Source organism: Salvelinus namaycush, chromosome 2 (genome assembly GCF_016432855.1).
Source record: "Salvelinus namaycush isolate Seneca chromosome 2, SaNama_1.0, whole genome shotgun sequence".
Taxonomy (NCBI): Eukaryota; Metazoa; Chordata; class Actinopteri; order Salmoniformes; family Salmonidae; genus Salvelinus; species Salvelinus namaycush.
The window spans coordinates 22248983-22271724 of record NC_052308.1 but is presented as its reverse complement, the minus strand read 5'-3'; the positions used below and the strand labels follow the sequence as shown (position 1 = coordinate 22271724).

Below are 22742 nucleotides of genomic sequence, written 5' to 3'. Positions count from 1 at the left end.
AGGCACTGCTCCAAAACCGCCATAAAAAAGCCAGACTACAGTTTGCAACTGCGCATGGGGAAAAAGATCGTACTTTTTGGAGAAATGTCCTCTGTTCTGATGAAACAAAAATATAACTATTTGGCTAAAATGACAATAGTTATGGTTAGAGGAAAAAGGGGGAGGCTTGCAAGCCGAAGAACACCATCCCAACCATGAAGCACGGGGGTGGCAGCATCATGTTGTGGGGGTGCATTGCTGCAGGAGGGACTGGTGCACTTCACAAAATAGATGGCATCATGAGGATGGAAAATGATGTGGATTTATTGAAGCAACATCTCAAGACATCAGTCAGGAAGTTAAAGCTTGGTCGCAAATGGGTCTTCCAAATGAACAATGACCCCAAGCATACTTCCAAAGTTGTGGCAAAATGGCTTAAGGACAACAAAGTCAAGGTATTGGAGTGGCCATCACAAAGCCCTGACTTCAATCCCATAGAAAACTTGTGGGCAGAACTGAAAAAGTGTGTGCGACCAAGGAGGCCTACAAACCTGATTCAGTTACACCAGCTCTGTCAGGAAGAATGAGCCAAAATTCATCCAATTTATTGTGGGAAGCTTGTGGAAGGCTACCTGAAACGTTTGACACAAGTTAAACAATTTAAAGGCAATGTTACCAAATACTAATTGAACTTAAACTTCTGACCCACTGGGAATGTGATTAAAGAAATAAAAGCTGAAATACATAATTCTTTCTACTATTATTCTGACATTTCACCTTCGTAAAATGAAGTGGTGATTCTACCTGACATAACACAGGGAATTTTTACCAGGATTAAATGTCAGGAATTGTGAAAAACTGAGTTTAAATGTATTTGGCTAAGGTGTACTGTATGTAAACTTCCGACTTCAACTGTAGCTACCCGGACTATCTGCATTGAGCCTTTTTGCACTAGCTTTGACTCATCACATGCTGCTGCTACTATTTATTATCATATCCACCTCAATTACCTCGTACATCGATTCGGTACTGGTAGCCTGTGTATATAGCCAAGTTATCATTACTCAATGTGTATTTATTATTACTTTTATTATTATGTGTTTTAGTTTTTTTTCACTCTTCACGGTTGGGAAGGGCCCGTAAGTAAGCATTTCACTGTTAGTCGACACCTGTTGTTTACAGTAGCAGTGCATGGGTAAAATCACTGGGGAAGCCAAGCCAAGCCCCCCCCCCCCCCCCCCCCAAAAAACCATATTACAACCTGTGTTGTGATAATTACGTTGTTTGCTCTATAACCTGTTCATTAATATGCCTTGCGACCGGGATATATACAGGCTCAGACAATAAGAAGACATAAATTCAACCACACCTTTGTTTTTATCACAAAACCAGATAGCAACCTCTGTCCAGTGAAGTCCACAAAGCATATTGCATGTACAGTAACAGACAGTTACATGACCTACAGCATGGTCAAGCAAGTTAATGTTTCCAACATTTTCGGACCAATAGAAAACTATTTATTTATAACCACAAAGAGTTACTGCAAGTCTCAAAGAAAACAGAAGCTTCCAGCACCATTTCATCTTCAACATCATCAAATCACCTCTGCTTAGTCTAATACAGTAAGACATGTTTAACAAATGATTTAGTCCAATCAACATAAGCTAAATATGACGTGGCTATCCATGGTTCTGATTTCTGTGTGTGCATGCTTGTTCGTGCAAGTAGAAAAACATGTTGACTCACCCTACTTGTAGAGAAATGCCAATGCCATCTCTTTCATGTTGACAAAACAGTTTATCACTCTGTCATACACGCTTTTATTTTTTGTTGTACCTGGCTAAAATGCTTGCTCGAAAGCCTAACTTCCATTCATGGGCAACGTTAGCTAGTTAACATTAGCTTTCTACATTTAGCTACATATTGAACTTCCATACTCTCAGGCCAGGGCACAACAATATATGAATTAATCGTTGGATCAGAATCACTGTTATAATCATTGCCCAGTGAGTAGAATTAAGTAAAACCACAAGTCCAAATCCCTATTTCCATCGATGGCTAATTTAGGAAAGGGACAGTTTTAGCTAGCTAGCTAGCCACCGGAGGACCACAAAACAACTAGATGCAACAATTCACATTTTTCTGTCAATTACGTATGCTCTCAATGGGATTTGATAGGAGTGACGCCAAATTCAAAGCTGGCTTCCCTTGACACTTATTTTTGGTGTGCCAGGACCATTCACAGTTGAGCTTACTCAATTTAGGTCAACAGTGATTGGCAAATTTTTTATACTTTTTTTATCAAGGGAGGACAAATGCTCGCTGGCTTCCCTTGCCTTCAATGCTACATCCAGGAACAATATCATACTCATCTGGACCAGACAGCATCATAAAGATAGTCTACACGTAGAGACAGAGGAGTGCTGTTTCGCTCGCTCAGATGCTTTCTCCTGTTAGATACATTCAGCCTCTTAAGAATTAAAGTAAAATTATCAAAAAAAGAGAGACTAAATATTTATTTTATATAAAAAAAAAAAAATGAAAATGAATACACGCCACTGGTTGTTTACGAAGCATGTGACGAATCAAATATAATTTTATTCAAGTTTAAATCAATGGCTGGATTATTTAGGGATGAGACGCATCTTTAACTCGTGTCTAAACATGTCAATGAGATTAAACCATGATTAACTTAGCCCGCTGTGTTTGCCTCAGGATCAACCCAAAGAGGCCAAATACAGTGCACAAAACTGATGATGAGCCATGGTGATTCAGCATCCAGCTATCTGTCAATGATGTGGAGTAAGAGTATGTTAGTGGGGGAAGTTCAATGTCTGTCTGAGATATTGAACCTCCCCATTTAAAAACACAACCACACTTGTCCTCGTAGTGAAACCAGACCAAACACTATCAGATAGATACGGAAACAGTTGCATCACGTTGTTCCAACAAATAATGTCTATTTTCACCATCTGGTTTCATTTCTGTATAACGATCTGGTGATGGAAATGTACCAATACTGAAACTGTAAGTGTGCCATAGGGCCTGAGCAACCACTGCAGCCCCCCTTTATAACTAACTGGTTTATCGTAAACCACAGTAGTGCCCCCTGGTGGTGTGGCTGACCAACCTGCAACTCCCTGTTGTGGTTCTCACACAGCAGCTGCATGAGGCGCAGTATGGGCTGCATGATGGTAATGATGACACTCATCTCCCCCTCTTGGTCATCAGGCGTGCTGGCGGGGCCCTGACACTCGGCGGCGGCCAGGTGCTCCTCGGCCTCGGCCTCACGGCGGTACGTGGTGAACGCCTTCTTAGTGACCGTGGACGCTTCCACCAGCTGCTCCTTGACCTCCTCCGTCACCGCAGCAACCGCCACCGTAGCCACCACCTTCCCTGGTAAAAGAAGAACATGAGGAATAAGAGACACTCACAACGAAGGGGACACCAGAGTAACATAGAGGAGAGTCTCACTGTACAGTGTACACAGGAGCAGAGCTGGAGCTGTCACAGACCTTGAACTTCATCATCTGGTCCCAGCTTGCACTGCAGTATCAAACAACTAAGAATTTGTTAATGACTGATTTATGATTTCTGCCATCTTCCGAGTGTAGTAAATTCACTGTATTAACTGTCCCACCTGACAGGACCAGGATGCTGTTCACACCAGCCCTGCTACCCTGACCCCTGACCTTTCTTTCCTTTAGCGGTGGGCGTGTCCTTGTCTGGGGGCTCCTCGTCCTTCTTCTTGCTGCCCAGGTCGCTGGTGTTGACAGTCACAGTGGCCTTGATCTCCTGCTGGGCCAGCTTCATCCTCTCATAGAACACCTTGAAGAACATCTCTGACTTGTTTTCCCCTGTCAGACGCATGAAGAAGGATTTCTGGAATTGGACAAGAAGAACAAGTCAATGTTGCAGATTTAAGAGGTTTTGTTTCAGTTAACTCTGTGTTAATAAGGGAATTGGTAGCTAGAGGTTTTCATAGTGACGTATTATGATTATGTTGTCAGATGATCTACATATGCACATTTCCCATTTAACAAATACAAGGTAAACAGCTTAAAGGTCTAGCATGTTTGTTGTTCCGTTTGACCACATCTCGTCCGTCCGTCCGCCCGCCCGCCCGCCCGCCCGCCCGCCCGCCCGCCCGCCCGCCCGCCCGCCCGCCCGCCTGTCTGTTATGCAGCCATAGGCTCTCTCTCTGCAGCTCTGTTACATAACCCTCCTTGTGCTCACCTGAAATCATACCATCTGTTCTCTGCCCCAGGGGCACAACTCTACTGGTACTGTGCAGGGCAGGCTGCACTGTACATACATTCACACAGAGAACATAGCCAGGTACACAGCAATCACAGCCAGGTACACAGCAATCACAGCCAGGTACACAGCAATCCCAGCCAGGTACACAGAAATCCCAGCCAGGTACACAGAAATCCCAGCCAGGTACACAGAAATCCCAGCCAGGTACACAGCAATCCCAGCCAAGTACACAACAATCCCAGCCAGGTACACAACATTCACAGGAAGTGTGTCAACTCAGCACATTCAGCATCAAGTACTTTAGCAATAATATAACCAAAACAAAACTTCAAGTGAAAGTATGCAGCCTAATTGACACCTTTTTATTCCATGTGCTACAGGCTGGTATATCCTGTCCCATTTTCCCTTTATTATCCCTCCTTACATAAGGCCTGTAATCAGCTGAGTTGTTGAAGGGAGGGAGCCACCACCACTGAGCCTGTTACATCAGATAACAGGGGAGGAAGGAGGGAAAGAAGTGGAGGAAAATCCTGCCCTACCTTTTAAGCACCAGAGTTGCTCGAAGTGTGTACGTGGTCTGTATGTGGTGTGAGAGGAAAGGTGTGTGTGTGTGGGGGGGGACAGAGGCAGGTGGGTGAGAGGGAAAGGGGGGAGAGAGGAGGGGACGGGAGACCAAAGGCAGGTGGGTGAGAGGCAAGAGAGGGGGGGGGCATACAGAATACAGTATTAAAAAAAGTTTCAAGAAAACAAGAACATTTTAAATTAAAACCGGGCATGCATTCAACAGTACTCACAGAGGTCCACCAGTAGCCAAGACCTGATAGACACACTCAAAGTTTAAATTAAGTTAATCAAAGTACTGTAGTTTGTCCCTCTTTCAACAAGGTTAACACCAGGCTCAACACCAGGCTCATTCATTGATAGTGATTAGGATCAGAAATCAACAGTGGCTATGTAACCAGGCAAACCTCCACCCACATTGCCACACAGAGGGGAAAACTGCCAGAAAGCAACTTTTTTAAAACATTACCTAGTTTGAATGGGAAGCCTTCATGACTGTGACCATAAAAACAAGTACTTCCATCTCGGATCACTTGGATGACCATCATTATGCCAACACCTGACTGTCGCCTTATGTTCAAGACAAGAACAGCAACAGCAGTAGCAGCAGCAGCAGCGGTAGCAGCAGCAGCAGCACAAGCAGGAACAGAGCCTGCTAAGGAAAAACACTGTCAGGGCAATTTGCCTGTTGTTCCATCTACACATATCAAGGAACTTGTCAGTTTGCTGACTTACTGGCTATCAGTTTCCAATTATCTGGAATTATCTTGCCCAGCTGATGTCCCCTGTGGCCCCCCCTGACCTTCGACCTCCATCCCGTCCCTGATCCTGCGTCTCAGGACTTTTCTCCATGTCTCTTCTCTCGCCCCTCTGTACTTTTTTGACATTTACAATATGTTTAGCCATAGTTTTAGTGCAGAGCAGTCGGGTTAAAGCCTGTTCTTTGGTACATATGGGTACATAACAACATGTCATAGTCTGCAACAATAACACAACACGGAAGGAAGATTGATATTTTTCTCTATGGGAAAATTGAGGGGTTTTATTATACACTCAGAAAAAAAGGTGCCATATAGAACCTTAAAGGGCTCTTCAGCTGTCCCCATAGCATAACCCTTTGAAGAACCCATTTTGGTTGCAGGTTGAACACTTTTGGTTCCAGGTAGAACTTTTTCTACAGAGGGTTCTACATGGAACCAAAAAGGATTCTATCTGGAACCAAAACGGTTCACCTGTGGGGACAGCTGAAAAACCCTTTTGGAACCCTTTTTTCTAAGAGTGTAGACTAGGCATTACGGTGTAGTTACTAGGTGATACTCAATTGTACTTGGGCATTGCTAAGTATAATTTACACCAGCATGGCTGTGGTGGTGAGCTTATTTATCCCTGGGCCCTTGAAATGCACTATCAACCTGCTGATTCCTTCTTCCAGGAAACCACCAGCTTATCCTCTTCTCTGCAGCAGACTAGACCCTACCTGCAGGGCCCACTGGGTGCACTATGGTCTCTGTCTCTCCCCAATGTTGGGCAAAGGGACCTCCTCCATAAAAAAAACAAGGTCATTCTGCATTCCTCCCTTTCTCTTTTTTGTTGTTCTCCCTTCACTGCTATGCTGGCTCTTGGCATCAACAAGGGGCAGTTATGTAAGCTCTATTTATATCGCAGGCTCTGAGCGACAGAGCTGTGGCTGTAATCATTGGAGGGCTCCTGCACCGTACCGTGCCGTGCCCACCAGTCGGTAACCACGGAGACCCACTCTCACACAAGGCCCGGTCACATACAGTATAAGAGGATAGAAAAACAAATAAACCACCCAGTATCCAATCACAACCCCTGCCAGCCACTTCCATCAGCATGGTGGAATTGTAGGGGGGAGTTCAGGAGAGTTTGGAACAGTGAGTATGTTTACATGCACACTAACAACACAATATTAAACTGATTACGGCAGTAGGCCGAGTATGGCATTATGTCACAATCGTCTATGGGTGAGAGAGAGGACCAAGGCGCAGCGTGTGCAAAATACATTCTCTTTATTTCGAGAAGGGAAAAACACGCAACGAACACTATAACAAAACGAAACAAAACAACAAACGATCGTGAAGCTATAAACGTAAGTGCACACACAAGCTACAAACGTACAACATAGACAATTACCCACAAAACCCAAATGCCTATGGCTGCCTTAAATATGGCTCTCAATCAGAGACAATAAACCACAGCTGCCTCTAATTGAGAACCAATCTAGGCAGCCATAGACATACAAACACCTAGACAAGTCACTGACCCATTAAACGTACAAACCCCTAGACAAACCAAAACACATACATTCCCCATGTCACACCCTGACCTAACTAAAATAATAATGAAAACAAAGATAACTAAGGCCAGGGTGTGACACATTAGTCATGTAAACACCTTACTCCTCTCTTAATTGCCACAAGGTCATAATCAGCATACGCCGATTAAAACACCTGGATTTCAAAGAAATCTTTTGAAGTATTAGGAACACCTTAATCGGAGTTCCAGCGGTGTATTTGATCTGCACATGTGCCAAAACACCAGCAGCGTGAGCTTCCTCTTTTTTTTGTTGCAGAGAGTGACCTGCTAGCTCTGTGAAATGACAGGTCTGTCAGAAGGCAGAATTGATCATTATCATCAAAATGGGATGTCAGTGTCCAGCCTCCCGTCAAACGCCCCCTCTCCCTCTGACAATTCTATTTATACTTTTCTCTCGAACCTACAGGCCTGAAGGGATTGGTTTTCTAAGAAGTTCTGTTTTTATATCACTCACAAGACAAAGAAGAAAATAGAAAATAAGCCGGTTTGGCCTTTGAGCATTGATAATAACCAATAGTGGACCAGAAAGCTTGTTCAAGACAGTGTTCCATCATGCAAAGGACAATCAATTCAGACTCAATTAAAACGAGTCAAATACTGAACAATGACCTAATCTGAGTTTCTACAGAGGAGGAATCAAGTTTGTTATCCCTTGAAACAAACATAATGACCTCAACACAGCCAGCAGGCTGTTCTGCCCACTGCCAGTGCTGTAATAGCCAATAGTGTGGGCATCAACTTCTAGCGTGGGTCAGAGAGCCTTCCAAACAGAGCAAGGAGCGTCACAATCCAATTGGCAGTAGTCACTACTGTCTGACCTATCTGGATGTCTATGCTGGAGCAGAGCCATACATTGACTTTAAGGCTCTGAACGGGAGTAGCCACAGGTGATAGATATCTCCATACGGGTGACCACCGGTAGCCAATGTACAGTACAAGCCTCTGCTTCCTTGCTCCTGTGGGTTGGTTGGCTCAATACTACAGCCTTAGCCTGCCTGGGTTGCAAAATGATATTCTTAGTCTTAAAAATCTGGATACTTTTTCTGTTTGTTTTTATTATATATTATTTTGAAAGGGGGCTGGGCCTGACACACCTCTGTGTTTTCTACCTCTCCTGCACATGCTCTTTTCATTTGCCTTTAAAAAAAACAACGTTTTACCTCTTTTTCTCCCCAATGTTGTGACATCCAATTGGTAGTTACAGTCTTGTCCCATCGCTGCAACTCCCGTACGGACCCGGGAGAGGCTAAGGTCGAGAGCCATGCGTCCTCTGAAACAAAACCCTGCCAAGCCACACTGCTTCTTGACACAATGCTCGCTTAACCCGGAAGCCAGCCGCACCAGTGTGTCGGAAGAAAACACCGTCCAACTGGCGACCGTGTCAGCGTGCATGCGCCAGGCCCACCAGAGGAGTAGCTAGAGCATGATTGGACAAAGACATCCCGGCCGGCCAAACCCTGTCCTAACCCGGACGACGCTGGGCCAATTGTGCGCTGCCTCATGGGTCTCCCGGATCTGTAGTGTCGCCTCTAGCACTGCGATGCAGTGCCTTAGACCACTGTGCCACTCAGGAGGCCCTTTCTTTTGCCTTTTAACTTCACTAGGGTAAGGGGCAGCATTCGGAATTTTGGATGAAAAGCGTGCCCAAATTAAAAAGCCTGCTACTCAGGCCCAGAAGCTATGATATGCATATAATTAGTAGATTTGGATAGAAAACACTCTAAAGTTTCCAAAACTGTTAAAATAATGTCTGTGAGTATAACAGAACTGATTTATGGCAGGCAAAAACCTGAGGAAAATCCAACCAGGAAGTACTATTATTTTGAAAGGATGTTTTTCCATTGAAAGCCTATCCACCATACAAAGACTTAGGACCCAGTTCACGATATCTATGGCTTCCTCTACATGTGGCCAGTCTTTAGTCATTGTTTCAGGCTTTTACTATGAAAAATGAGGGAGATACAGCACTTTCAATGAGAGGCCAGTGGAAATTTCCAGCCATGAGTCCTGCGCGTGATCGGGAACGCGCCTTTCTTGTTTCTCCTTTTCTATTGACAAAGCTTTTGTCCGGTTGAAATATTATTGATTATTTATGACAAAAACAACCTGACGATTGATTTTAGACATCGTTTGACATGTTTCTACTAACTTTTATTGTACTTTTTTGACTTTTGGTCTTGATGTTGAGAGCGCGCATTGTGCCTTTGGATTTCTGAACTAAACGCACCAACAAAATGGAGGTATTTGGACATAAAGATGAACTTTATCGAACAAAACAAACATTTGTTGTCTAACATGGAGAACTGGGAGTGCCATCAGATGAAGATCATCAAAGGTAAGTGATTCATTTTAATGCTATTTCTGACTTTTGTCACACCTCCTTGGTTGGAAAATGGCTGTATGGTTTTCTGTGGCTAGGCGCTGACCTAACATAATCGCATGGTGTGCTTTTGCCGTAAAGCCTTTTTGAAATCTGACAGAGCGGTTGCATTAAGGAGAAGTTTTTTTACAAGAAGTTTATCTTTAAAATGGTGGATAATACTTGTATGTTTGAGGAATTTTAATTATGGGATTTCTGTTGTTTTGAATTTGGCGCCCTGCAATTTCACTGGCTGTTTTCGAGGTCCCACTTGTACCAGAGAGTTTAAACTCTTATCATATTGTTTTGTATGTTCTTGTGTGCAAATATAAATAAATCATCTTTGTTTTCACTAACGCACTTCCTCTTTCCCCCTAGGGCTGGCACATACAGCTCAGGGCTGCAGCTCACCTCAGCTCTTTCCCTTTCGTCCTTCATACTACTGGCCCTTCATACTACTCCCCCTCCTTCCCTACCTCTTTCCTGTTGGCCCGGCGACTACCCCAGATTACCACAAAAAATTTGACATCAAGAGCCTTTTTGTCATTGAAGAGAGGTCCAGCATTTTCTAAGAGACAGAAATGTGATGCGACTGCTGATATGATTCACTCAGCACCATACGTGATCCCGCAACAAAGCTGACTTGTTCCCTGCAAATTGTGAGTGAAAAAACAATCTGGGATTATGAAAGCAAGAAGCCCTGTGTGTAGTTGTGCAGGCTCCTTGGCTACAATGAGAACCCCACCCCCTCCAAATAATACATTATCCTGCCAATCTCTTTCCCTGACTACTACCTGTAATGTTTTCCTGCAGGGAGGTCCTTTCCAAGGCCCCAGTGGGTGTGCAGGATAGCATAATGGTGTTAAAGAGTGGGAGTAAATTATGCTTCAACTAAAAAAGGCATGAGGACCAGCGATCCCCTTACAATAGAAGTCTCAATGAGTAATGGCAGTAACACAAACACAAACACACACACACACACACACACACACACACACACACACACACACACACACACACACACACACACACACACACACACACACACAAACACACACACACAACTTTGCAAATATTAACCCAAACTTCACAGAGCGCATCGCCACAATGCCAAAAGAAATACACACTCATGGCAAACACCCACTGTTATCTACTATCAGCAAAAGAGGAAGACATATAGCCTTTTGAACCCTAACCTGACCAAAACACTCAACAAATCTACATACAAACAGCTGCCCTGGGTGTGTATGTGTGTGATATGTGGATCTGTGTGAGGTGAGACAGTGGGATGGAGGACTACAAACTAGGGTGTGGTTTTCTACAGGTGTCTGGTCTGTCTAGAACATTTGGCTCCCAGGGCTGCTCCTCCTCCCCTTGTTCTGACAGCACAGTGAGACGCAGTTAATAAGGCTCTGTGGTCTCTGCATTATTCAGCCAGTGACATGCTGTAGTTATATAACAGGAGTCATATGTGAGTTCCTTTGAGTAAACTGCCTGTGCAGTGGGAAGCCAAGCCAGGGTTCATCAGGTAAAACCACTATACAAATACAAGCCCTATTACATAACAGGCCTGTTAACGCATTAGCTCACACAGAGATACACACACACACACACTCAAAAAACGCAGGTGCAAAGTTAGAAAATGTAACTGCCCAACAATCAGCCACCCCGCTCCCCCCACTATCCCCATGTTCCTCTCTTAACCTTGCAGTGCAGTCAGAGAAGTAATTGGTTTTGGTTGCCATAGCAACCCCTTCTGGCTGGCTGAGAGGAGGGGAGGTAGTGACGCATTGGGGAGCTACTCAGAGCTTAGAGCTTGGACCTCTCCCAGCAGACAGACCATTAGTTCCTGCTCTGCCTCCACTTCTTGCTCTCCTCCTCTGGGCCCAGTCTCTCCCACTCTACCTCTTCTCTAACATGTTCTACTCATATCACATTATGCCCCTGGCACGGGTTAATTCTCACCTGGATGACCGTGTTCCCGCCCTCCAGCAGGGCGATGGCCAATAGGATGCTCTCCTGGAAGATACGGTCGCTCGTGGCGTTCATGATGAGGTCAATTACCAGGTCGGATGCACCCTCTTTATCCAGACGGCACTGGACCTCATGCAGGGTCAGCTCCCCTCGGGCCGCGGCCGCCCCTGAACTCACCACTGGCGAGGGACAGGGAGAGAGAGACGGGGAGAGCGAGACAGACAGGCAGATAGTCATCAAGAGCCAGAACAAGGAAGGAAGGAAGGGGAGGGAAGGAGGGAGGGAGGGAGGGAGGGAGGGAGGGAGGGAGGGAGGGAGGGAGGGAGGGAGGGAGGGAGGGAGGGAGGGGAGGGGAGGGAGGGAGGGAAGGAGGGACGGACGGACGGAAGGGAGGGAGGGAGGGAGGGAGGGAGGGAGGGAGGGAGGGAGGGAGGGAGGGAGGGAGGGACGGACGGACGGACGGACGGACGGACGGACGGACGGACGGACGGACGGACGGACGGACAGACAGACAGACAGACAGACAGACAGACAGACAGACAGACAGACAGACAGACAGACAGGAGAACCTGTCACTGTAAATGAGAGTAAAAGTACAATTCCATCATCTCACAGGGATTTCCTCACTCAAGAGGATTGCTAGACGGGCAGATTAAAGAGGTCAGTCTGTCTCTTTCCTGTTCATTGATTCACTACATAATTTGCTTATTATATAATTTAATGAGATGAATCTTGATGGATATGATCTCTAAACTAAACCAAAAACAGGATGCCAAAAGTATAGTGATGATCATTCCATGTCTTGAAAATAGCTGTATTTCTTAGCTAAGACTAGCTAGCCTTGTCCAGTGATGACACCTGCTCCAGCCACACAAGGATGCAGATGTGTGATAATGTTACCCAGAGGGCCACTCTCTGGCTGTGGGAGCAGGTGTCCACACTCCACGAAACATTCTAATCAAGAGCTCGTCTCTCTGGTTGCCTGGCAACAGCACGGCTTGGCTCAGTCAGAGGAGAGTGCTCAAATGCTGAGGGACAGAGCCTGGGTCCAAAGTCTTAATGGCGGACATGGTGGGGGCAGGCAGGCAGGCACAAGCGTGAACAGGAAGGAACTCATTCCTATTCTCCAGGCGTGGAGAAGAGACCAGCCATGACTCATCATCCTGATTAGAGTCTGGAACACTTCAACAAGCTTTAATACTCTGAGGTATTGAGATGTACAGTGGGGAGCCTCTAGATAAATATGATCGCTCATATTTACTTTATCTTTTTGTATTGTATACAAAAAATATATATATACACACCAGCTATTTTTACTATTTTCTACATTGTAGAATAATAGTGAAGACATCAAAACTATAAAATAACACATATGGAATCATGTAGTAACCAAAAAAGTGTTAAACCAATCAAAATAGATTTTATATTTGAGATTCTTCAAATAGCCACTTGATGACAACGTTGCACACTCTTGGCATTCTCTCAACCAGCTTCATCTGGAATGCTTTTCCAACAGTCTTGAAGGAGTTCCCACATATGCTGAGCACTTGTTGGCTGCTTTTCCTTCACTCTGCGGTCCGACTCATCCCAAACCATCTCAATTTGGTTGAGGTCAGGAGATTGTGGAGGCCAGGTCATCTGATGCAGCACTCCATCACTCTCCTTCTTGGTCAAATAGCCTTACACAGCCTGGAGATGTGTTGGGTCATTGTCCTGTTGAAAAACAAATGATAGTCCCACTAAGCCCAAACCAGATGGGATGGTGTATTGCTGCAGAATGCTGTTGTAGCCCTGCTGGTTAAGTGTGCCTTGAATTGTTGTTGAGATGTCTCTGTTACTTGAAATCTGTGAAGCATTTATTTGGGCTGCACTTTCTGAGGCTAGTAACTCTAATGACCTTAACCTCTGCAGCAGAGGTAACTCTGGGTCTTCCATTCCTGTGGCGGTCCTCATGAGAGCCAGTTTCATCATAGCACATTATGGTTTTTGCGACTGCACTTCAGGAAACTTTAAAAGGGTGCCTTGAATTCTAAATAAATCACTGACAATGTCACCTGTAAAGCCCACACCCAAACCTCCTCCATGCTTCACGGTGGGAACCAAACATGCAAAGATCATCCGTTCACCAACTCTGGGTCTCACAAATCTCAAATGTGGAGTCATCAGACCAAAGGACAGATTTCCACCGGTCTGATGTCCATTGCTCATGTTTCTTGGCCCAAGCAAGTCCTTTCTTATTATTGGTGTCCTTTAGTAGAGGTTTCTTTGCAGCAAATCGACCATGAAGGCCTGATTCACGAAGTCTCCTCTGAACAGTTGATGTTGAGATGTGTCTGTTACTTGAACTCTGTGAAGCATTTATTGTAATATTTGAGGCTGGTAACTCTAATGAACTTATTCTCTGCAGCAGAGGTAACTCTGCGTCTTCCTTACCTGTGGCGGACCTCATGAGAGTCAGCTTCATGATAGCACTTGATGGTTCTTGCATCTGCACTTGAAGGAACTTTCAAAGTTCTTGAAATTTTCCGGCTTGACTGACCTTCATGTCTTAAAGTAGTGATGGACTGTCATTTCTCTTTTCTTATTTGAGCTGTTCGCTATTATTCTACAGCAGAGAAAATAATAAAAATAAAGAAAAACCCTTGAATGAGTAGATGTGTCCAAACTATTGACTGGTACTGTATGTGTGTATGTGTATATACAGTGGGGAGAACAAGTATTTGATACACTGCCGATTTTGCAGGTTTTCCTACTTACAAAGCATGTAGAGGTCTGTAATTTTTATCATAGGTACACTTCAACTGTGAGAGACGGAATCTAAAAAATCCAGAAAATCACATTGTATGATTTTAAAGTAATTAATTTGCATGACATAAGTATTTGATCACCTACCAACCAGTAAGAATTCCGGCTCTCACAGACCTGTTAGTTTTTCTTTAAGACGCCCTCCTGTTATCCACTCATTACCTGTATTAACTGCACCTGTTTGAACTCGTTACCTGTATAAAAGACACCTGTCCACACACTCAATCAAACAGACTCCAACCTCTCCACAATGGCCAAGACCAGAGAGCTGTGTAAGGACATCAGGGATACAATTGTAGACCTGCACAAGGCTGGGATGGGCTACAGGACAATAGGCAAGCAGCTTGGTGAGAAGGCAACAAGTTCAAGATGACGGTCAATCACCCTCAGTCTGGGGCTCCATGCAAGATCTCACCTCGTGGGGCATCAATGATCATGAGGAAGGTGAGGGATCAGCCCAGAACTACACGGCAGGACCTGGTCAATGACCTGAAGAGAGCTGGGACCACAGTCTCAAAGAAAACCATTAGTAACATACTACGCCGTCATGGATTAAAATCCTGCAGTGCACGCAAGGTCACCCTGCTCAAGCCAGCGCATGTCCAGGCCCGTCTGAAGTTTGCCAATGACCATCTGGATGATCCAGAAGAGGAATGGGAGAAGGTTATGTGGTCTGATGAGACAAAAATAGAGCTTTTTGGTCTAAACTCCACACGCCGTGTTTGGAGGAAGAAGAAGGATGAGTACAACCCCAAGAACACCATCCCAACCGTGAAGCATGGAGGTGGAAACATCATTCTTTGGGGATGCTTTTCTGCAAAGGGGACAGGACGACTGCACCGTATTGAGGGGAGGATGGATGGGGCCATGTATCGCGAGATCTTGGCCAACCACCTCCTTCCCTCAGTAAGAGCATTGAAGATGGGTCGTGGCTGGGTCTTCCAGCATGACAACGACCCGAAACACACAGCCAGGGCAACTAAGGAGTGGCTCCGTAAGAAGCATCTCAAGGTCCTGGAGTGGCCTAGCCAGTCTCCAGACGTGAACCCAATAGAAAATCTTTGGAGGGAGCTGAAAGTCCGTATTGCCCAGCAACAGCCCCGAAACCTGAAGGATCTGGAGAAGGTCTGTATGGAGGTGGCCAAAATCCCTGCTGCAGTGTGTGCAAACCTGGTCAAGAACTACAGGAAACGTATGATCTCTGTAATTGCAAACAAAAGGTTTCTGTACCAAATATTAAGTTCTGCTTTTCTGATGTATCAAATACTTATGTCATGCAATAAAATGCAAATTAATTACTTAAAAATCATACAATGTGATTTTCTGGATTTTTGTTTTAGATTCCGTCTCTCACATTTGAAGTGTACCTATGATAAAAATTACAGACCTCTACATGCTTTGTAAGTAGGAAAACCTGCAAAATCGGCAGTGTATCAAATACTTGTTCTCCCCACTGTATACACACATATACATACATACAATTGAAGTCGGAAGTTTACATACACTTAGGTTGGAGTCATTAAAACTCGTTTTTCAACCACTCCACAAATTTCTTGTGAACAAACTATAGTTTTCAGCAAGTCGGTTAGGACATCTATTTTGTGCATGACACGTAATTTTACCAACAATTGTTTACAGACAGATTATTTCACTTATAATTCACTGTATCACAATTCCAGTGGGTCAGAAGTTTACATACACTAAGTTGACTGTGCCTTTAAACAGCTTGGAAAATTCCAGAAAATTATGTCATGGCTATAGAAGCTTCTGATAGGCTAATTGACATCTTTTGAGTCAATTGGAGGTGTACTTGTCGATGTATTTCAAGGCCTACCTTCAAACTCAGTGCCTCTTTGCTTGACATCATGGGAAAATCAAAAGAAATCAGCCAAGACCTCAGAAAAAAAATTGTACACCTCCACAAGTCTGGTTCATCCTTGGGAGCAATTTCCAAACGCCTGAATGTACCACGTTCATCTGTACAAACAATAGTACTCAAGTATAAACATTATGGGACCACGCAGCCATCCTACCGCTCAGGAAGGAGATGCGTTCTGTCTCCTAGAGATGAACGTACTTTGGTGTAAAAAGTGCAAATCAATCCCAGAACAACAGCAAAGGACCTTGTGAAGATGCTGGAGGAAACAGGTACAAAAGTACTTATATCCACAGTAAAACGAGTCCTATATTGACATAACTTGAAAGGCCGCTCAGCAAGGAAGAAGCCACTGCTCCAAAACCGTCATAAAAAAGCCAGACTACGGTTTACAACTGCCCATGGGGACAAAGATCATTGAAGAAATGTCCTCTGGTATGATGAAACAAAAATATAACTGTTTGGCCATAATGACCATCGTCATGTTTGGAGGAAAAAGGGGAAGGCTTGCAAGCCAAAGAACACCATCCCAACGGTGAAGCACGGGGGTGGCAGCATCATGTTGTGGGGGTGCTTTGCTGCAGGAGGGACTGGTGCACTTCACAAAATAGATGGCATCATGAGGATGGAAAATTATGTGGATATATTAAAGCAACATCTCAAGACATCAGTCAGGAAGTTAAAGCTTGGTCGCAAATAGGTCTTCCAAATGGACAATGACCCCAAGCATACTTCCAAAGTTGTGGCAAAATGGCTTAAGGACAACAAAGTCAAGGTATTGGAGTGGCCCTGATCTCAATCCTATAGAAAATTTGTGGGCAGAACTGAAAAAGCGTGTGTGAGCAAGGAGGCCTACAAACCTGACTCAGTTACACCAGCTCTGTCAGGAGGAATGGGCCAAAATTCACCCAACTTATTTTGGGAAGCTTGTGGAAGGCTACACGAAACGTTTGACCCAAGTTAAGCAATTTAAAGGCAATGCTACCAAATACTAATTGAGTGTATGTAAACTTCTGACCCATTGGGAATGTGATGAAAGAAATAAAAGCTGAAATAAATCATTCTCTCTACTATTATTCTGACATTTCACGTTCTTAAAATAAAGTGGTGATCCTAACTGACCTAAGACAGGGAATTTTTACTAGGATTTAGTCAGGAATTGTGAAAAACTAAGTTTAAATGTATTTGGCTAAGGTGTATGTAAACTTCCGACTTCAACTGTATATGTATACATATACATATATATATTATTTTATACTAATCCAATTGCTCAGAGAAAAATATTTTGTATAACAAGTAAAAAATAACATCTCAAAAATATAGTGTTCAAAATGACTCCACTGTATACGTCAGCCAGTTCAGACAAACAGATACAGAGTGTCACAGAGATACAGAGACAGACAGGTACCTGCTCGAGGTTTCCCTTCTGTTCCAGGGGGGACAGGACCATTGACGAACGTCGTCACACTGTCTCTTCTGGCCCCAGGCTTGATGTTCCCATAGTAACGATTCACCAGAATCTGCCTCAGGGCTTCACCCTGGTGGAAAGAGGTGATGTCAGAGGATGGAGCCTACATCATCATCATGAGATAAACCCTAGAGTTGATGTCTGCGCCCCCACGGACATCTAATTAGCATAATACTAAATAATCCCCATAAAGTCTGTCAGTTTAAGCTAGAGATATATACTTTTTTGCATTGGATGCGTCTCAATCCACCGCACCACTCCCCCATCTGCAGTGAAAGGTGACAGAGCTAGAGGGTCTGAACGGTTTGGCCTACAAACTATTATGACCCCTCTATGGAAAGATGAGACTGTCACGAACACAATAGTGTTCTCCATTTTGCTTCACAAGCGTTTCGGACTTGTCTCAAATCAGTACAGCTGATCTGCCAACTTCTGTCTGTAGCGGCCAAACAGTTGGGCTACACACTAAGACCCCTCTGTGGGAAGATGAGACTCTCACGAACACGTCGGTTGTTTTGCTCTAGGATACCTCACAAGACTCGTCTGAAGTCCACCGGTACCCGTTGAAAAAATGTATGGAAGTATATACAGTATGGAGACAGTTTAGTGCCAAAAATAATGGGTTAAAAACATACAAATCTAATAAAAAAATACAACAAATCCTGATCTTTCTTATATATCTCACAGATATAGGACAGACACTTCTTTCTTTTGATTTTCTTTTGGGACTATCTGTTGTTCCATGTAGTGAAACTTTTATTCAATGCATTTGTATGGGCTAATAGAAGTAAGTCCAAATGAACATTTTCATCAAATAATTTTTTTATATTTCAAGGTGTCGTAAAATTCAAAATAAAATAGCTAAATCATCCTTGGTATGACCTTCTTACTGCAGCCCAACCTTCTGTTACTTAGATAACTTACATCCAAACTGCAGTTCCATCGATACCTGGTATGGCATGAGCCTCGGAATGTTCCAACTCATATTTATACATATCAGTTTTGTATATACCTCTTTAAACCCATTGACACTCACACCCAGTGGCCAGTTAGTTAGTAGGGGGGTAACCCTGTGAGTAGGTGGGCATGCTGTGGAAGCAGAGTGGCTGCAGGCTAGGGTAGAGTGGTGCATCAGTGCATTAAGACAACCAGCCCAGCCATGGTGGGCCAGAGAGCAGGGTTGGGGGACACTGGAACAGACAGGATCAGACCAGAATGGACTCTACCTACCCTCCTCTGGTCCTCCAGTTGCTTCTCGGGCTGGTTGGGGTCAAGCTCCTGAGGGTGAGGTGAGTTAGCAGAAAGCAAATCATGTCCAAAAAGGAAATTAGGGAAAACAAAAACAAAACAAAAAAGAGGGATGTTAATACTGTGCACATTAGTCACTTTCCTGACATGCAGGAAACTGGGCCAAATGACATCATGCAGTTAACCGAGGGAGGTGGGTGGTGTATTGGGGTGGATGTGGGGTAGGAACGTAACCATGCAGGCTTAGAGACGAGAGAAAAAAACCTAATAACATAAGGTGGCTTGCTGCCGGAACAAAAGGCCATTCATCTAAAACCCTTTACATCTCAGGATCCCTTTTAATTTCAAACACTTACGTTAACAATGTTAAACAAGGCTTAAATATTGCTGCTCGCTCCTTTGATCTTGGATACATTTCAACCGATAAACTGTACAGAACCGAGTATCTCCCTTGTTACTTTGCAGTCGTCACACAAATGAAACCATGTTAAGTACATAAGGTAGCGAGAAGCTGCCAGGGGCAGAAACACAACTCAAACCATGAGAAAAAACCCAGCCCTATCCAGGTTACATAATGGAGTCAGTGTTGTGTGCTAGTAACGCCACGGACACAGTGTAAACCCATGTTCCCATCTGCCATGGAAAAACACCCATGCGCGCAGTTCCAAAACCCTGCAGAAAGAAGGTCAGGAAACTGAACTGGGATGGAGGGATGAACAGAGGGAGGGAGAGAGGGACAAACATATGTCTGTTCACAGTATTATAGAAAATCCACAAGCTGGAAACATTGGCATTTGTTATGTGTGTTTTGGTGAGTCGGACCTGAAAAAGGAAAGACGTGGGGAAGGATTTGACTTGTTCCATCTAGATGAGCGGGGAGGAGTGATGACTACTGTAATGGAATGCGGCCACCACAACGTAGAGGACGGACAATCTACCATCTACAGTATATTCAACAACAACCCATATGCTGAGGCCCAGGGCCAATATGGGTGTTGAACTCACATCTGCAGCAGGAACTTCTGGCTCAGCCGGCGGAGGGGCCAGCTGATTGGATAGATAAATAAAAGGTCTGGGTTAGTCAAGGTGTGGCTTAGACAACAGTTAGTCATGTTGTTGCTACAAAGAGCAGAACTCTCCCTGAGCAAATTAACCTCAGGCAGCTCTCAGGTCACCTGCCTCACAGTGCAAACAGACCGATACAAGGCCATGCCGCTTTGCAAAGAAGCTCCCTGCCCGTCTGGCTGGTAACAGTTAATCAGTTGGCCTGTCATGTGCCCGACAGTAATACAAGCGCATGACTCAAAGCCAGCCACGGAGAAGCAAGGGGACAACAAACATGCCCTTATCTAACGTATCTACAGTATTCTAAGTTTCTGCGGTTAATGTAGCACTTGTCTGTGTCATCACTATTCTACGCTCCTTGTGTTCACATGCCAATGCTTTCGCACAGTTGCTTGCATGTACAAATGTACTGTTTAGTTTTTTATGTGAAAGGATTAGAAATGTCACGTCCTAACATGAAGGACTAAGGGGTTACGACGGACAAATCAGACTTGCAGATATGGCTTTTAGTGGCATGACAGAAGTACGCTACATGAACAAAGGTATTAGGACACCTGCTCGTCAAACATCTCATTCCAAAATCAAGGACATTAATATGGAGTTGGTTCCCCTTTGCTACTGTAACAGCCTCCCCTCTTCTGGGAAGGCTTTCCACTAGATGTTGGAACATTACTGCGGGGACTTGCTTCCATTCAGCCACAAGAGCATTCGTGAGGTCGGGCACTGATGTTGGGCGATTAGGCCTGGCTTGCAGTCGGCGTTCCAATTCATCCCAAAGATGTTCGATGGGGTTGAGGTCAGGGCTCTGTGCAGGACAGTTAAGTTCTTCCACACCAATCTCGACAAAACATTTCTGTATGGACCTCGCTTTGTGCACATTGTCATGCTAAATAGGAAAGGGCCTTCCCTAAACTTTTGACACAAAGTTGGAAGCACAGAAGCATCTAGAATGTTATTGTATGCTGTAGCATGAGGGGGTAGCCCGAACCATGAAAAACAGCCCGAGACAGGTGTATAAAATTGAGCACACAGTCATGAACTCTCCATAGATAAACATTGGCAGTAGAATGGCCTTACTGGAACTCGGTAGTGAGTGTTGCAACCGAGGACAGACAATTTCTATGCGCTATGCGCTTCAACACTCGGCGATCCCGTTCTGTGAGCTTGTGTGGCCTACCCCTTCGCGGCTGAGCCGTTATTGCTCTTAGACATTTCTACTTCACAATAACAACACTTATAGTTGACCGGGGCAAATCTAGCAGGGCTGACATTTGAGGAACTAACTTGTTGGAAAGGTGGCATCCTATGACGGTGCCACATTGAAAGTCACTGAGCTCTTCAGTAAGGCCATTCTACTGCCAATGTTTGTCTATGGAAATTGCATGCCTGTGTGCTCAATTTTATACACCTGCCCACAACGGGTGTGGCTGAAACACCCGAATCCACCAATTTGAAAGGGTGTCCACATACTTGTGTATATATAGTGTATTAGTGATACAGTGCATAATAATATATGCAAATGAAAAAAAAGCATGAACACAAACATCACAACAACAAAAAAACTAACACCTCAGCTGACACTCAGACTCATACTCAAATGCTTGCTTAAATACCTTGTTAAAAAGGACCTTTAGAAGGAGTAGACAGATGTGATACATTGAAATGGTGCAAAGTGAAAAGGCAGCGAGACAGATAGACAGACCACAGTGGGGTTGACTCTGCCCCAGTAGCCCAGTCATGCTGACTGAGTAATTGTTAGACTAGACAAGAATCTCCCCTTATCAGGCCCCTCTTTACGTAAAACATCAATATCCACAGGAAAAAGGATGATGCATGCAAACAAGGCAGTGTAAACACTGATTCACTTGTCTAATTCAATTCAATCACAACGTCATAGAGTTACTTTCAAGTGTATTTCCCATTCGTCACATTTTGAGTGGTGGAGAATGACATTCATTTACGGTCCTCATCGGACCTGATTTGTCTTCCATGTTCCAGTGAGCTGAAGGCTGGGGTCGACCTGCCCAAATGTCTGCGTTAGAGATGTTGACGGTGAGTATGATGTGTCTCCTCTCTAACGCCCAGGAAGCTCAGATTCAAACTCCAAATAGACAGCTCTGCTAGAGTTATAATGTCAAAATACATTAGTTACTCACCAAATATGCAGTTTCGCTGAGTAACTATCTTCAAATACTCCCATTACGGCCGGTATGTACATCCAAAAATGGTCTCAAAAAACATTTACAAGCACGCACAGATTGGAAGTTTACAACAGCTCAATACATTTCAGGTGCCGAAGAGGCATTTTTTCGGTAGCTTTTTTAGAAGTACATACCGGCCATAACCGGAGTAAATTAAGATAGGTGCTCAGCGAAACTCCCTATTTTGTGAGTGACTAATATATTTTGACATTCAATGGGAGTTTGAATCGGCGCTTCCTGGGCGTTAGAGCCATCTTGAACGCACAGTTACTGGGGCAGGGTCGCCAATAATTTCCCCATGGAACTGCTGGCATCAGCCCTAGACACAGCTCGACCCATGACTGCCAACATTAGTTCCACTTATACGTTTTCTCAGACTATATGACGTCGACTATATAGTAGTATAGTATATAGTAGTATAAGGGGCTGAATCACTACAAACATAAGGTCATCTGTAAGTTACTGCCACATTTCAGCAGTGGAAAGATGAAAGGATTCCACCACAGAGGTTCCACCAGTCTCTGCACTTGTCTCAAGGTGTGAAGATGAATGACACCACCCCCTTCTTTCTGTTTTATATAACCTGCCTGGCCTTTCGTCTAGTGACAG

General features: G+C 44.3%; 1 protein-coding gene across 2 annotated transcripts in view; it reads right to left on the bottom strand.

The window, feature by feature from the left end:
* Nucleotides 1–22742, bottom strand: part of LOC120060148 (inositol 1,4,5-trisphosphate receptor type 1-like) — a 146040-nt gene that overhangs the window by 66436 nt on the left and 56862 nt on the right. For both annotated transcript variants that reach the window (XM_039009258.1, XM_039009268.1), the window contains 4 exons: nt 17554–17689; nt 11462–11649; nt 3669–3861; nt 3110–3354 (listed from right to left, as the gene is read on the bottom strand). In XM_039009258.1, the coding sequence (XP_038865186.1) occupies nt 3110–3354; nt 3669–3861; nt 11462–11649; nt 17554–17689 (762 nt within the window). The remainder of the gene's footprint in view (nt 1–3109; nt 3355–3668; nt 3862–11461; nt 11650–17553; nt 17690–22742) is intronic.